Consider the following 16,796-nt stretch of genomic DNA (forward strand, 5'->3'; position numbering starts at 1 on the left):
CCTTACCTTGTGCTGCTGCTGGGGGCAGAGCTAGGAATCAGAAAGTGCAGGGTCTAGAGGAGGACCAGAGGAAGGCTGGAGTCAGCTGCTGGAGTCTGTTGAAGTCTGAGACCAGGGGAGGTGGAGATGAGGGGTGCTTCAGCTACACAGAGAAGCTCAGGATGTGTAGGAGGAGTTCTGTTCTCTGCTGCCGACTGCTGAGACAAGGTGCGAGTGAAGACTAGGGGGGTGCTGCAGGTGCAGGAGAGGTGCAAGGGCCTTGTGTTTGACACATGTGCCCTAACACAAAATCCTGAGTATTACTCACTGAGAAAAATGCTTCCACCTCATATGTAGCAGGTGTCTTTTTGTATTTGTGACTATAACCTTAGAAATACAATTGTATATTTGACTGGCTATTCATAAAAAGGTTTGAAAATGATCATACCACCCATTTTTGCTATTTAGCATGAATATCCGCTATCCAGGATAAGATACTGTACATGATTCTGCAGTGTGGGAACCACTGTATCGAACGTAGCTCTGTATATTAGTAGAGATCAAAGTGGATTCCATCTTGTCTGGTCTTCATCTTCATTTTGTAATCCAACTCTTCCAGTTCTTTTGTGATCATTCTTTTGTGATGCTTCAACTGTTGTACAAATTCTTAACACAGTTGTTAAAAAAGCTTCTCTTGCAATGTATGGCCAGATTAAAGACAGTATCTGTAGTCATAAACTGTATGTATGTTGTTTTTTGGCATCTAAAACTGGTTTTGATAGTTTATTTGCACCTCTTGACCCCAATAATAACTTAAACTTGAGTTTGACTCATACACTGCACTCACTCACCCACTTTTAGTGAACTTGTCTTTTACAGCTCCCCCCTCTCAGTGTAACCCACATAGAACAATATTTCCCATCAATCCTGCTCTGGATAGCCTTGTTGTGTGGCCCTACTCAATGCTGTACGGCCACTGTACCTTGCACTGGGCAGGGTCGCACAGTGAATATCTTCAGAGCAGGATGAAGATGAGCATTCTTTATATGGGGGGAGGGGGGGTGTAAGCAGTGAAATTGTCAGTTTACCATTTAAATCCTAACCTTAACCTAACCCTTAACACTTAACCCCTTAGAATCCATATTACCTTATAGATGTCAAGAGGATCTGTCTGAAATCTGTACTAATTTCTTGATCCCTTACCAAGAAGCACTCAAAGCAACTTATCTGTGTTTAATTTTCCTCAATAGTACCTAGATTTTGTCTAAGGCTGCTAACACGCACATTGGCTGATAATAAATTTTTTAAATGATTATCTGTGCCTGCCCTGTGTTTAGATTATTGGGGGTATGCGGTAGTCATGACATTTCTGTTCAGTTACAGCTAGAATATGCTAAGGTAGAAGTGTGGCCATACCAAGCTCTTTTTTTTTTTTTATTCTTCCACATGTGTGGCTGTTAAGCTGGCCATACATTATACAATTTTCTTATTCAATTTCCTTTAGATTTACCTTTAACTATGTAATGCCAGGGTATGCCTGATTACTTACAATTTGACAGTGTTTAGGTTTGACCATATATTATATGATTTTGGTAAATCTAAAGGAAAATTGTACGAGAAAAGTGTATAAATGTATGGCTGGCCTTAGTGTCATGAAAACCTCATCAAAAGTAATGTTTTCACTTTTCACAGAGTGTAGCTTTTTTCAAATTACATTTAAGTTGTGTTATATTAATAGTTTTGATGAAGATAGCCCTCAGTGGAGGTCAGAGCATACAAGTCTTTATCATTGAGACCATTGATCTCCATGGAAAGTTTAAGTATTAGCTTATGTCTACTCTGGCTATTAAATCTCTTTATTCCTGAGAACATGAACTGCCTGTTGGCAGCCATCTCATTTTCAGTACACTGAAATCAGGGCAATGCTAATGATAACTGTCAGCAAGCAGTTGAATCTTCCAGTAGCAGAGAGATTTAAAGTGATACTAAAGTCTTGTCTTTTTTTTTTAAATAAAAAACATGTCATACTTACCTGCTCTGTGCAATAGTTTTGCACAGAGCAGCCCAGATCCTCCACTTCTCGGGTCCCCAGCCAGCACCCCTGGCCCCTCCCTTCTGTCGGGTGCCCCCACGGCAAGCAGCTTGTCATGGGGGCATCCAAGCAAACTCTGCCCACTCCCTCCCTCTCCTGATTGGCTCACTAGCTGTGATTGCCGCAGCCAATCAGGAGTGAGAGTCCCTGCAGAAGCTCAGGTAAGTGTTAGGGGGGCTGCTACACACAGAAAGTTTATTACCTTCATATATAGAATGCATGAAGGTAAAAAACTGTGAGCCTTTAGAACCACTTTTATCACTAGTGTAGCCTGTACAGGACACCATGTATATTACCCCAGTATTTTAGTTGTTGTCCCTCTAAGGGGGACAGTTTGAAGACATTGTTGAGTACTCAGAGGTTTTCACCCATGCAAGATGAGGAGTTCTGAGGTAATCGGGCTGGAGAGGAGAGAACGGATTTCCAGTGCTCTGTGGATTAATAAGTATTTATTAGGGACCTGGAACTTTAGGGGTTCAAAGAGTTTTGGGAAGGAAGACCCTCCAAACAGTGATTATAGGGACTCTGTTCCTGAAAGTCTAAGCAAGGTTCCTGAAAAGCAGCAAGAAGGAATCAGTACCTGTGTCTGTGAGGCAGAATGGAGTGGTTCTTAATCTTGTGAGACCAGTGTGAACTCTGGCAACAGAGACTTTTTTTTTGCTTGTACCCTACAGCCTTTGTCGCCCGGAGTAGGACTGAAAGTCTGGCAGTCAGCCTGTTGTATGGTTTTCTTAATACCAGGACTATGAACTGTTTGTTTTACTTTTGCTGAAGAAAGCTATTTTTGTTTGCCTGTTTTGAGGGACCTATAAAGACTATTTACAAGCAGCCTACCGGTAATCTAGGGCCCTCTGTATGGTAAGCTGGCTATATTCAGATCACATTTCGGGCAAATGCTGCCAGATTGTCTTAAAATCAGTCCATGGGTGGCCTTGTTGGCATCACCCTGCTTGACAGATTTGAGTGATTCGTAATGTGTATGGCCAGCTTTAGACTTCGCTCGTAATGACAGCTTTGTTCATTCCAGATGTAATATTGTTAGGTGTCTATAATGGTCAACATAGTGAATAGGAATTTTAAAAGCTAAATTTATCTTGGAGAACAATTGTCTGTGTGGTGGGCAGATGTACATACGAGCCTGTAAATTCACCTGTAAAATACAGTTTGAGCTTTGTCCTGCTTTCATTACCTCCTGAGCCTTTGTATTGGTCAGAAGGTAACCCATTAAAGGACCAATAGGAAGGCTGACAATGTGGAGGAAAAAGTGAAGCTGGACTTTTTCAGGAAATGTTAAAGCAGGTCTAAAACCAAAAACAAAAATGGTAATATATTGTAACTTATCAGTCTTCAGATGTGCTGGCGCCGCCATTGGTTTTCTTTACTTAGTCTATTTTATTTACACTTTATTCTCACCTGGTGATCCTGCCAGTAACATATTCCCAGTTATAGGATAACAAAGCTCACTCCCCTTTCTGTATCGGGACAACAGAAACAGGATAGGGCTACAGGACTGCGTTCTTTTGTTGTCCACAACATAGAGGAGTGTGGCTTTGTAGTCCTCAGAGATTGCTTACATTTATATAACTGATAACAGTCTACACAGGCGGAGAGCTCAGGAAGTTATCAGCACAAGAGATTTCTGGCAACAGGTATTTTTTGCACTTCTCAAACAGATACAACAAAACATTTTTGATATATTTAACAAACCAAAAATGAGCAAATAAGGTTTATTGCTAGGATTTACATACCCTTTAGTATTTTCATATAGCTTCAGCTGTATATTTCTTTGACGTTATTGAATTGCTCAGATTTGAAATGAGTATGCTTTGAAGTGAATGTAAAGTCTTTTTTTTTTTTTTTTAATTAAGATTAAATTTAATAAAAATAACAAACAGGTTTATAGTTACCTGCTCTGTGCAATTGTACTGTATTGCACACAGTGGCCCTGAACCTCCTCTTCTGGGGTCCCCTGCTGATCCTTTGGGCTCCTCCTTTTCTGTGTCTGCCCCGATACCAAACTGCTTGCTATGGGGGCAGACATGTGAGTTTGCTTACAAGCTGGGCTGTGTGTGTCCACAGACACACAGCGCAGCTCAGCCCTGCCCCCTACTCCCTCTTCACTTTGACCGTGGCAAGAGTCAATGGCTCCCGCTGCTATCAGCATTGTCCATTAGACCAGGAAGAAAGCAAATAAGATATGCAACCTGGCTCAGCACTGGATTGATAAAGTACTCAGGTAACTGTTGGGAATGAACACTGCAGTAAGGTAAAAAAAAACCTTTGGTGTTTCCAAACACTTTCATCGAAGCATCTGGATAGAAATACAGTTGCAAGAAAAAGTATGTGAACCCCTTGGGATTACATGGAGTTTAGCATGAATTGGGCATAAAATGTGCTCTGAATGTCATCTAAGTCACAACAATAGAAGAACACAGTCTGCTGAACATAATACTACACAAACATTAGATGTTGCCATGGTTTAATTGCACATAACATGTAAACATTCACAGTGCAGGGAGGAAAAAGTATGTGAAGCCCTAGCTTAATGACTTCTCCCAGAGCTAATTGGAGCCAGGAGTGAGCCAACCTTGACTCCAATCAGTGTGATGATATTGGATGTGTTGCTGACAGCTGTCCTGCCCTTAAAAAACACACACCTGTTTTGGGTTTACTGGTTTCAAGAAGCACTGTCTGATGTGGACCATGCCTCACAGAAAAGAGCTATCAGAAGACCTACGATCAAGAATTGTTGACTTGCATGAAGCTGGAAAGGGTTACAAAAGTACCTCCAAAAGCCTTGATGTTCATGTGTCCATGGTAAGACAGACTGTCTACAAATGGAGAAAGTTTAGCACTGTTGCTACTCTCCCTAGGCATGGTCGTCCTGTAAAAATGACTGCAAGAGCACAGCGCAGAATGCTGCATGAGGTAAAGAAGAATCCCAGAGTGTCCGCTAAAGACCTACAGAAATCTCTGGCACATGCTAACATTTTTGTTGACACATCTACAATAAGGAAAACATTAAACAAGAATGGAGTACATGGGAGGACACCACGGAGGAAGCCATTGCTGTCCAAAAAGAATATTGCAGCACGTTTGAAGTTTGCAAAAGAGCACCTGGATGTTCCACAGCACTACTGGCAAAATATACTGTGGATAGATGAAACCAAGATTGAGTTGTTTGGGAAGAACACACAACACTATGTGTGGAGAAAAAAAGGCACAGCACACCAACATCAAAACCTCATCCCCACTGTAAAACATGGCGGAGGGAGCATCATGGTTTGGGGCTGCTATGCTGCCTCAGGGCCTGAGGGATTGTTGTCATTGATGGGAAAATGAATTCCAGAGTTTATCAAGACATTTTGCAGGAAAAGGTACGACCATCTGTCCGCCAACTGAAGCTCCGCAGAGGATGGGTGATGCAACAGGACAATGACCCAAAGCATACAAGTAATTCAACAAAACAATGGCTGCAACAGCACAGAATACGCCTTCTGGAGTGGCTCAGTCAGAGTCCTGACCTCAACCCGATTGAAATGCTGTGGCATGACCTTAAGAGAGCAATTCACACCAGACATCCCAAGAATATTGCTACACTGAAACAGTTTTGTGAAGAGGAGTGGTCCAAAATGACTCCAGATCGTTGTGCAGGTCTGAGCTGCAACTACAGGAAACGTTTGGTTGAGGTTATTGCTGCCGAAGGAGGGTCAACCAGTTATTAAGTCCAAAGGTTCACATACTTTTTCCTCCCTGCACTGTGAATGTTTACATGTTATGTGCAATTAAACCATGGCAACATCTAATGTTTGTGTAGTATTATGTTCAGCAGACTGTGTTCTTCTATTGTTGTGACTTAGATGACGTTCAGAGCACATTTTATGCCCAATTCATGCAAAACTCCACGTAATCCAAAGGGGTTCACATACTTTTTCTTGCAACTGTAAGTGCAGTGCATAATGCTTAAACAGAAGCAGTCTAATGCAATCCAAAGTAATGGAAATAATAATATTTAGCCTGATTTTTTTGTATACAATTCACTATAAACATAATGATGCTAAAAACATGCAATAGGTTTACTCATTGAATTAGTCAAACATTTGATCGTTTCTAAGGCTGAGCTCTCAAACTTTTATCTGCTTTCTAATTATTTTCTAAAGGTTTGATAAAATGGATGTAGCATAAAATTCTCCCTAATTAAAGCTTTTTTATTAATTAGAGTCACCATGAATAACTCTCTAATGTAATACACAGGTCTAAGCCTCAGAGAGAATATTATATGCTAGGCCTGTCCTATAACTAGCAAAATGCCACCTCAATGTTTCCAAATTACCTGTCTAATTTTATTAAATGTAGCATGTCTGCAAACATCCACAATTTAGCTGGCATTTTCTTGTTTTCTGTAAATCACTTGATGCGGCAATACCCAGAGGCAGATGTTCACAGGTCCTTCACCTTTCCCCAGAGATGGCTAAATGCTTACATATTTGGACCCTGTCGGATAGCAGGATTGGTAAACATGACAGGTTGCTTGGAAGCCATCTGTTTAAAATGTCTTTTGCTTTGTGTGCAGTAATGAACTTTAGAGAACCTTTATGCCTGCCTTTATATTAATAGTCTGTTATGATGTCCAAACAGGTGGAAGTTGATGGGACTAAAGTGAATGTGTCTAGTAAATGGAACCTGTCTTCGCCTTTACTGTCTGTCACCATTGATGACATGCTGAAAACTATACAGGTAAGCTCTTGGCTTCCCCTGAGGGTGTTTGACAGTTGGTTTAAGGCTACTTAACACTTAATCAGCCTGAAACTGCAGTTGGCTTTTTTTTCCTTTTTTTTTTTCTTTTTTTTGAACTGTTCAATTTTCTTTTAACTAACTTTCATAGTGAAAATGTGTGTGTATTCTGTGTTTTTTTTTCCTTCTTTTCTTTGTAATATAAAACAGAAAAGCATTTTGTGTTCCTGTCAAAAACACAGGAGGCGTCTTGTGCCCATTCAGATTTACACCCTCAGTAAATATGCCCCAACTCCCTGTATGCTCTCCTCCTCAGTGTTCAGATTTCCCCTCCCCGCTTTCCTTTGCAGGAAGGTATCTGCCATTTCCTGTCAGCTGTACTGAAGGCTTTCTGTGCACATTCAGCTTCACACCCTTGTGGTTTATTCAACATTAGTACCTGTTTTCTTTGTAGTGTTATATCCTCCTCCTGTATGTCTTTTGCTCTCCATTTAGTTATCAATCTGTGCTCTTACTGAAATATGCAGGCTCTGGAATAATTGCGCACCCAGGAAGTGAAGGCTGTGGGCCATCCTCACAGAAGACAGAAAGGGGGTTTATTTCCTAAAGCTGGAGTGTGCAAAATCAGGCTCCCTTCTGCATAGAAACCAATCAGCTTCTAACCTCAGCTTGTTCAATTAAGCTTTGGCAATAAACCCTGGAAGCTGATTGGTTTCTATGCAGAAGTGAGCCTGATTTTGCACACTCCAGCTTTAGTAAATAAACTCCCAAATGTCTGGCAAACACAGATACATATGAAACACACAATTAGGAGGGATACACCCACAGCCATGATCGGCCGACACTTACATAGCCAGGGAACGTAGACATGCAAGCACACAAACACCTACCAAGTCAGAGCAGGAAAATGGACATGGAATGTCTTTCTTTGCTCTTTTCTTTGCAGTGAGATTAATGTTGCATGTAATGCAAAGATGATCGTTTGTGGGAGATATCCCTCTTGTATTCCAGGTTGATGGCAACTAGTATGTAGTGAAATATGGTGGCTTGGTTGGTGCACAAGTGCAGTATGTTTAGCAACATTCAGGTGTGGACAAACCCATGCAGCGTTATTGCCCATACAAAGGCTATAACAAGTCTTTAAGAACATGGTGACATTTAGTCCTCATTAATATGGAGGCTATTAGCATAGGTCACAGAATGAACATAAGGCTTCACAATTATGGAGAGGGACAATATAACACTGCGGCTATTGTATGTTTTTTTTTTTTCTTTTAAATAAAGGAGATGGGCAATATAACACTGTGGTTACAGTACTTATTTAAAAATGATGGCGAGAGGCAATACACTGTGGCCACCATACTTATACAGCCATCTTTGATGAGCCTTGTGCTAACATAGCTATACTACTATAGCATACGTGTTGCAGTCCAGATGACCATGCTTGAATATCTGTGCATGTGAATGAATCGTATGGGAACTAAAATACTGTGCTCAAGCTTTTTCCCCACATCCCTAAACTATATTTTGCAAAAACTAAAGCAAATGTGATTTTCACAATATTATACATGTCAATCATATACCAATACAAGGAGAGACTTTTTATAAAACAGGTGTTTTTATTACAAAAAGTAAAAAATAGGGTTGTCCATTTTTTGTAATAAAAACAACTGCTTCATAAAAAATGTAAAATATCGGTGCATGACTTGACATCCCCTATGTATGTGTTATCTCTTTGGCATCATCACACATAGCTGAGTGACTTAGAGAAGCCATAATGTTATATTGTCACTCCCAATGTTAAAACATTGTTTATACTGAACTACTATAAAATTCTCTATGAGCTACATAACTAGTGACACCATTTTGAACTAACCACACTTTACCATTGTTAGCACTGTACATCTGCGGACAAGACATCTGACAATATTTATGGTACTAGTGAAGTTTCTGGCCTTTTATAAAGCACGATTGTAAAATATTAGATCATTCCTCAACTGTAAGCAGGTGACAACAACATCAGGCTTTTACAGGCAGGGCCAAGACAAGGGTGGGCAGGAAGGACAGCTGCCCTGGGCACTGTGGTATCATGTGAGGTGGGGGGGTGCTGCAAGGAGATTGGGGGAGGGGATTTGTATTAGGAGGGGGAATTTGGAGGATGTCTGGAGATAAGAATTTGGGAGGGGGTGCTATGAGTGATGATTTGTGGGGATTTGTGCTAGGAGGAGGATTTTGGGGGTTTGTATTTGGAAGGGGGTTGGGAGGGAATTTGTGCTGGGAGGGGGTTTTGATGTGTGGGGGAAATTTGAGGGGTAGAGGATTTGTGCTAGCAGGAGTGATTGGGAGGTGGGGGGCAAAGATTTCTGGTGGGAGGGGTGGTTTATGATTAGAGGGTAAGCATACAGATTAATGCTCTTTTTTTTGGGGGGGGGGGCAGGGTTGCTGACACATAATGTTCATAATTCTTGGAGGGCACAGTTTGGCGTATTCGCCGTGGGCTTTAACTGACCTTGTCCCAGCACTGGTTCTTCTTATTGTAGAAGAAGGCTTTGCAATCTTTTTTTTTTTTTTCTTCAATATATCTGGCTGTCTTTGGTTTTAGGCCTCACCTGACTGTGCATGTGTAGGCATAATTTAACTGTCAAGAGTTATCTTTTGCTGGATTTGTGCACAACTTTTTACTACCCAAGCACTGGTTAAATATGCTATGAAAGCAGTATAAGGATGAGTATAGTGTAGAATGCAGCTTTCGATAACATTCGCTTGGCAGTAATTTTTAAGCTGCATCTCGGCCTGTTTGGACACATACCCTTGTGCATTTTATGTTTTGCAGTCCGTGAGATTTACATGCATAGCAAACACAGTGCTTCTGCCCCTGGTACAATTTAAAAACCAACTTAACCTTATTAACTGGTAAATAAGTAACAAATTATGAACACATGTCTCAAACCTGAATGCATTCCTCCAGATTGTACATGAAAGCATGCATTCTTATAGTCATATTTTGCTTGCTTTTGACTTTGTGATTGGTCTCGCACTTACCAATGTACCGAAGCCAAAAGAATGTCACAGTTGGCATAACATTAGTTGCACTTGTTTGTTTTCACTATTAAAAGCAGCAACATGTTACAGTAGTTCATCATACAGTTAAAATAGTCATTTACGTTAGACAATAGTCAAACATGCTTTCACAGTCCAATGAAAGGAGATTTATTTATTTATTTATTTTTACCATATCTGATACCAACCCAATTTTTAAAGAAGAGTGTTTATTCAACAACATGTTGCCCTGTCAATGTCTTTGAATACCTTTGAATTAAATAAGCCTGTCAGTAGGATAATAAATTTTAATATGCTTGTTTCTTTCATTTTACATTTTTAATCCACCTGGACACAGCTGGTCGTAGTTTGGCCTAGTCCATTATTATCAGCCTATAGAAAAGTCTTCAAATGATCTGTTGCGCTAGTACATTTCTCTCACAATAATTATGTCCCTTCTGTGTTTTTATTGCCAGCAAACTCATTTATGTTTGAAGGCTGATGAAGGTAGTCACCCATTTCAGACCTCAGTGCTCAGCAGATCGTACTGAGTCCTAGAGCTCATAGTGAATAAGTCATTGATACCCAACTAGGTGGAACTAATTTTCTGTGGCAAGGCAGCTGAGTTACAGGGAACTGCTCTGAAACCCTGCATATGTAGGAGAAATTGCAAATTATAATAATTAGCCGAGAACCAGTAAAAGGTTACACTTGTTCTGGAGTGGTTAATTTTTTATCAGTCTAAATATGTACTAGCACCCCTAACATATGTATGGATAACCACCTGAGTGACATTTATGAGATATTACACAGAAATAAATAAGTTAATTTAAACCTCCTGTCTGCTTATTATGGTTTCAACACTTGGCTTATTCTGTAGATTGCATTTATTGGTTTTGTTTAAAGTGCCTCCTACTTCAGTATCCTAAATCCTACTACATAAATGAGTAAATGTACTGGCACGTACTATGTGTTAGCATTGTGCATAGTGTTGTTTTGGGTGTTATCATTATTCCACAGTACTTAAACATACATTAAATTATTTTTAGATATTGAAAATTAATTCTTGTCATGCTAGTATATTCTCTGTTGATTACTTATGCCTACGAGTAAGGCACAAGGTTTTTTACACTTCTATTTATCTTGTTAATTTTTCATCCCCATTCTTTTTCCTTTTTTGTTATTTTGTCTTTCTGTCCTTCTCAATGTCACTGTCAGTTTAAGAGTAGAAATTTAGGATTTATATATCCCTGAATGGAACACAGTCTTGGGTCTTTTCATCAGCAGCTGCACCAAGTCTGCGTGTTGTAGGTCTGAGCCCTTCTTTAGCAGTAGAGCAGAGATCAGTCCTTTCATATGCATAGTTAAAAGGTGTTCCAATTATCTAGTCTGTGCAGAGACAGTTAAGACCACCTTGTTTTCTGTAGCTCTTGTTTAGAGGTAGACTGTCTTGTGTCTGAATGAATGCGCTCTATATAGAATAGGCCATGGCCCTCCACTGCTTTGCCTCTCGCTCAGTCCACTGTCCTGACTTTGTCAGATGAAACATACAGGGCTAACCTGCCTTATTATCCTTGCTTACTCTTCATTATTAGGTCACGCATTCATTGAATTAGTATTTCTGTTTGTCACCGCATGCCATAGTTGAAAGAAAAAGGTTCAATGAATGACATCCTCAAGTGACACTAGTCACCTCTCTTACTTTTGGACCAGATGTAACACAATAGTCAAAAGTCCACTAATTAGGGTGGAGTGCTAATAAAATGATAAAAGGTCTCTTGTTTTCTTTTTCATCTGGACATGTACTGACAGCTTATCATGCACCAAGTCCTTGTTTGTTTTGGCACTCGCATAGCTCATTGTCGGCACTTGTAGCTTTGTTCACCTTTGCAGTTTCCAAAAGCAGTTGGCTGTATTTATTATGAGTTGTGGGAAAAGTACAAGCTCTCGTTTCCTTTAATAAAAGTTAATGTTGGGACTTTTTTACTACCTTTTTCATTTGCAATATTTTCCATCTCATTAATCACCATCGCTGAAATATGTCTGCCGTTGGCAGATTTTAGTCCATACTTTTTATGATAGTGGTTTAGAGATTTGACTAATAAGTAATTACATTTATGTAATGTGATATATAGAATTAGAAGTTTTTCTGAGTACAGTTAATATTCATTTCTTTCACTGTAATTGGTCTATATTGCTTTACAGACCTCTTCCTTTTTATAGTTGATCAATGAAAAAAGTGTTGTGGCGTTTCACAGTTTATACCATTTTTACATTTTTTGTAATTCTGTCATTTGTACTTTTTATATTTTTATTTGCATGAAAAAGTGTGATAAAGGTATAGTCATTTAAAAATGTTAGCCATTTATGCTCAGAATTCTAAATTTTACCACACTTATGACATTTTAAAAATACTGGAATCTATTTATTTAAAAAAATGCAAAGCTATTCTTCTAGTGAAACATACTGTACATTCACTCTGTGTGAAATAACCAGAATTCTTTGTTTTTTAAAGGATTTTTTGAACAATGTATAAAGCTATGGCTGTTGTGCGAATAGGGAAAGATTTAGCCCCCCCACACACACACACACTTTTTTTTCCTTTTTTTTTTTTAAAGCCCTGCTTACCTGAAGATGGGTTGTGCCAGTTCGGATACTTACCCACCCAGCAGATCCAGTGATGTCCTGCTGAGGTCTTGTATGACATCATGGGGAGGCTGTTCTCTCTTCCGAATTCAGGCCAACACCCTCCAATGAGGTGCTGCTAAGGCCTGCCTCCTCCCCCTTTTATGAATGGAAAACTATGCCTCCTGAGATATGTGAAGGGAAGATGTAAACTTAAAATTAAAAAAAAAATTCTGATGTGTTGATATATCTTTCACTTGGATGTTACAAGTTGCACTGAGTAAACACAGCTGGATAAAACAAAAACTGTGCCTGTCTTCATTTCAGGCTGCAAAGCAACAAAATGTGATTATTTTAAAGGGGGGTGATTCTTTTCTATACCCACTGTGTGTGTGTGTGTGTGTGTGTGTGTGTGTGTGTGTGTGTGTGTGTGTGTGTGTGTGTGAGAGAGAGTAAAAAAAATACACGTTATTTTCTATAAAGAACTTGCATACATGCGTAAGTTCTTTTAGTTCTTCTTCATCCTCATCTGCCAGTGTTGCGATTTACATGTATATGCTTTTATATATGCACGTACAGTCATGGCCAAAAATATTGGCACCCCTACATTTCAGTCAGATAATGCACCACTTCACACAGAAAATTGTTTCAATTACACAATAATGTTTAGGTATTCTCATGTTTATTTCTTTTGTTTGTACTGGTATGACACCAAAAATTGGAGAAACAAAAAGCAAAATCTGACACATTCCACACAAAACCCCCAAAATGGACTGCACAAAATTATTGGCACCTACTCAAAATTGTTAAAAATAATTGCATTTCAAGTTTGTGATGCAACTGTAATTTGTAATTAAACTTGCCTGTAGCAATTAACAGGTGCTTACAATATATAAATCACAATGGAAACCAGTTAAAATAGTGAAAAATTGACTCAACCTTTCTGTTGTGTATCTCTACGTGCCACACGGAGAAGAGAAAGAGCAGCAAAGAATTGTCTATGGAATTGAGAAAAAAAATTGTGTAAAAGCATGGACAATCTCAATGTTACAAGTACATCTCCAGAGATCTTAAAGTTCCTTTGTCCACTGTGTCAAGATGTTTACAGCCCATAGCACTGTAGGTAATCTCCCTGGATGTGGACGAAAGAGAAAAATTGATTAAAGATTGCAATGAAGGATAGTTCCAGACAAATTCAAGCTGACCTTCAGGCACAGGGTACAACTGTGTCAGCTCGCACTATACGTCACAATCTGAATGAAAAGAGATGCTATGGTAGGAGACCCAGGAGGACCCCACTGCTGACACAGAAACTGTGAGGGACCGCCGAGCCGCACCACTAGCACTCCACTGGTCAGGCGTGCCCAGAGCGCGGAGTCTAAGCCCCAGGGTACTTGTTCACCAGGGCCCCTGATGGTGGGGATGGACTTGTAGTACCCCGAGACCAGGTCGCCACTGCTGAGCACACCTGTCAGTGTTAGGGGTGTTCGCCAGGGGCTCCAACCAGGGAGAGCCAGATGTGAGGAGGTCGGGTGACCCCGATGGGATGGATGGATGGCTGAGCAAGTGCGAAGTCAGACAGGCCGAGTTGGTAACGTAGAGGACGGTAAGGTACAAGGGAGCAGGCAGAGAATCGTCGGGTCACACGCCGGGTCAGCAACAGTAGGTCAGATCTAATGAGGGGCATCCAGGGAGAGAGGTCAGGCAAAGCAAGGGTCTGGGCAGGAGAAATCAGCAGGTCAAGAACAATCCGGGTCAATAAACTTACAAGGCACAGGTACAGAATCACAGGAAGCAGGTAAGACCAGAAGGCAACGAAATGACAGCTCAGGGACATTTAAATATCCCGCCCTGCGCTGCCATTGGTGCCCAGCGGGCGGCCGCGGCTTCTACTGCGCATGCGCGAACTCGAACGCCGCGGCCGGCCCGGTCCTAGTGCCCGTGTACAGGGCGGAGCAGTGCACCTGCGCCGGGACCATCGTGGCAGGGATCGAGGGGATCCCTGACAGAAACATAAAAAAGCCATATTGGAGTTTGCCAAAACTTACCTGAGGAAGCCAACATCCTTTTGGGAGAATGTGCTGTGGACAGATGAAACAAAGTTACAGCTATTTGGTAAAGCCCATCATTCTACTGTTTTCAGAAAAGGCCTTTAAAGAAAAGAATACACTCTCTACAGCCAAACATGGTGGAGGTTCACTGATGTTTTGGGGTTGCTTTGCTGCTTCAGTTACTGGATTTCTTGACCGTCTGCATGACATTATGAAATCCAAAGACTATTAAAGAATACTGGGGTTCAATGTGGGAGCCAGTGTCAGAAAGTTGGGTCTCTGTCCAAGGTCTTGGGTCTTACAACAGGACAATGACCCAAAGCACACATCAAAAAGCCTCCTGAAATTGTTTAAGACAAAGCACTGGAGAGTACTGAACTGGCCAGCAATGAGTCCAGATCTCAATCCCATTGAGCACCTGTAGAGAGATCTCAGCACAGCAGTTGGGAAAAGGAACCCTTCCAATCTGAGAAACCTGGAGCAGTTGGCGAAAGAAAAGTGGTCCAAAATTCTAGTAGAGAGGCGTAAGAAACTCATTGATGGTTACAGGAAGCAATTGATTTCAGTTATTTTTTCCAAGGAGTGTGCTACCAAATATTAAATTGAGGGTGCCAATAATTTTGTCTATTCCATTTTTGGGGGTTTGTGTGGAATGTATCCAATTTAGATTTTTGTTTCTCCACTTTTGTGTCATACCAATACAAACAAAAGAAATAAAAACAAGAATGCCTAAACATTTGCAGTTGCAACAATTGTCTGGGCAAAGTGGTGCATTATCTGACAGAATTGCTGGAGTGCCAATATTTTTGGCCATCACTGTACATTACTACACTCAACTTTTTTATGGCTCTGAATGCATTACTGCATTACAGATCTTTACCCAGCTAAAAATGTTGTACAATAGACATCAATGTACCTGAGCTCAGATCGTAAGGAAAAAAACACTATATAGCTACAAATCCGCCATTTTTTTCCAAACATGTGAAAAATTCCTAAAGCACAGATAATCTTACTTTGACGTATCATAAATGTACAATGTAAGCCAGATATTAAGATTTCACATTCCTTTTTGACTATCACTCTTTCTCTTCATTCAGTGTCTTAACCGTGATGCAGCTGGAAACATTAGCATTCAGTTTCTGGGCACAGTGGTGAGTAAATCATTTTGCTGGAAATAAAACTGTACATACTTAAGTGTATGGTCTCATGCCTAATTTATAGATGCCAATTTGCTATTATAACTGTTTTCTGTTTCTGTGTATTCACACTTGGCTAAACTCATTTATCTCTTGTACCAACTGTGCAACAGTGACTCATCTGAATTAACGCATACAATGCTTGTTCTGCATTTTTTTTGGCAACTAACCAACTTAAGGTTGATGATCATAGATGTTTAAAATTATTTTCCAAAAACTTTGTTGTATAACCATGAATTTATTTAGCCCATGCACCCACAGTGCCATAAGCCACGATCTCTGGGAAATTCATTTATATTCATGTTACACAGTTTGAAGTGCTAGAAGGTGCTCACTTTTATTGCCAAATTGTTGAAAAAGACTTGACATCCTTACAGAAAAATGGCTTTTTATGGGTCCTTGGGGTTTTGAGTATGTAGACTGTTAAGAGTTTGCTTGAAAACTATCTGCAGAAAACCTTTGGCCTGCTGTGTATTGTTGAATCAAATATTCATCAGTCCTTCAGTCTGCGAAAGCATCTGGCTGTTTCAATGAGCATAGTACATATGAAAAGGGGTTTATTCATTCTGTGAACCCTTGCACTATACTTAGCAAAGCAGTGAGTGCATCCTGATGCAGGTGGGGTTCGGATAGCTTTCTAAATGGGCCTCTATAGGAACCCACTTATGAATACCTAAGCTTACAAAAATATATACAAGGATAGTCTATTGGGTAAGCATGCTTCACTCCCCTAGGACTCCCCCCACATGACTAATCTGTAAATTAAAGTTTACAGGCTTAGAAAATTTAGTTTGTAAATGGATAGAAAAGGTCTAAAAGACCATGTGGCAAATAAGGTTTAATGTTAATAAATGTAAAGTTTTTCACTTGAGGGGCTAAAAGCATGCATGCATCATACACAGTGGGAGGAGAATAGCTGGGGGAGCCAATGGTGGAGAAGGATCTGATTCAGAGAGAGAGACAGCATTTTGCCCCTGTACAAATCATTCGTAAACCTCATCTAGTATATGCAGTTCAATTTTGGGCACCAGTTTAAAAAAAAAAAGGATATCAGCAAACTGGAGAAAGGGCAACCAAACT

The 16,796-nt window shown here is 40.2% G+C and overlaps 1 protein-coding gene across 1 annotated transcript in view; it reads left to right on the plus strand.

Moving 5' to 3' along the window:
* Positions 1 to 15,671, plus strand: part of LOC149456761 (propionyl-CoA carboxylase alpha chain, mitochondrial-like) — a gene marked incomplete at its 3' end in the record, with an annotated part of 701,434 nt that extends 685,763 nt beyond the window's left edge. Inside the window, exons 20-21 of the mRNA XM_089684514.1 lie at positions 6,710 to 6,808; positions 15,618 to 15,671. Coding sequence (XP_089540640.1) covers positions 6,710 to 6,808; positions 15,618 to 15,671 — 153 coding nt within the window. The remainder of the gene's footprint in view (positions 1 to 6,709; positions 6,809 to 15,617) is intronic.
* Positions 15,672 to 16,796: the final 1,125 nt, after the last annotated feature.

The sequence above is a fragment of the Staurois parvus genome, unplaced genomic scaffold (genome assembly GCF_062004578.1).
Source record: "Staurois parvus isolate SC_StPar_1 unplaced genomic scaffold, SC_StPar_1.0 ptg000349l, whole genome shotgun sequence".
Classification (NCBI taxonomy): Eukaryota; Metazoa; Chordata; class Amphibia; order Anura; family Ranidae; genus Staurois; species Staurois parvus.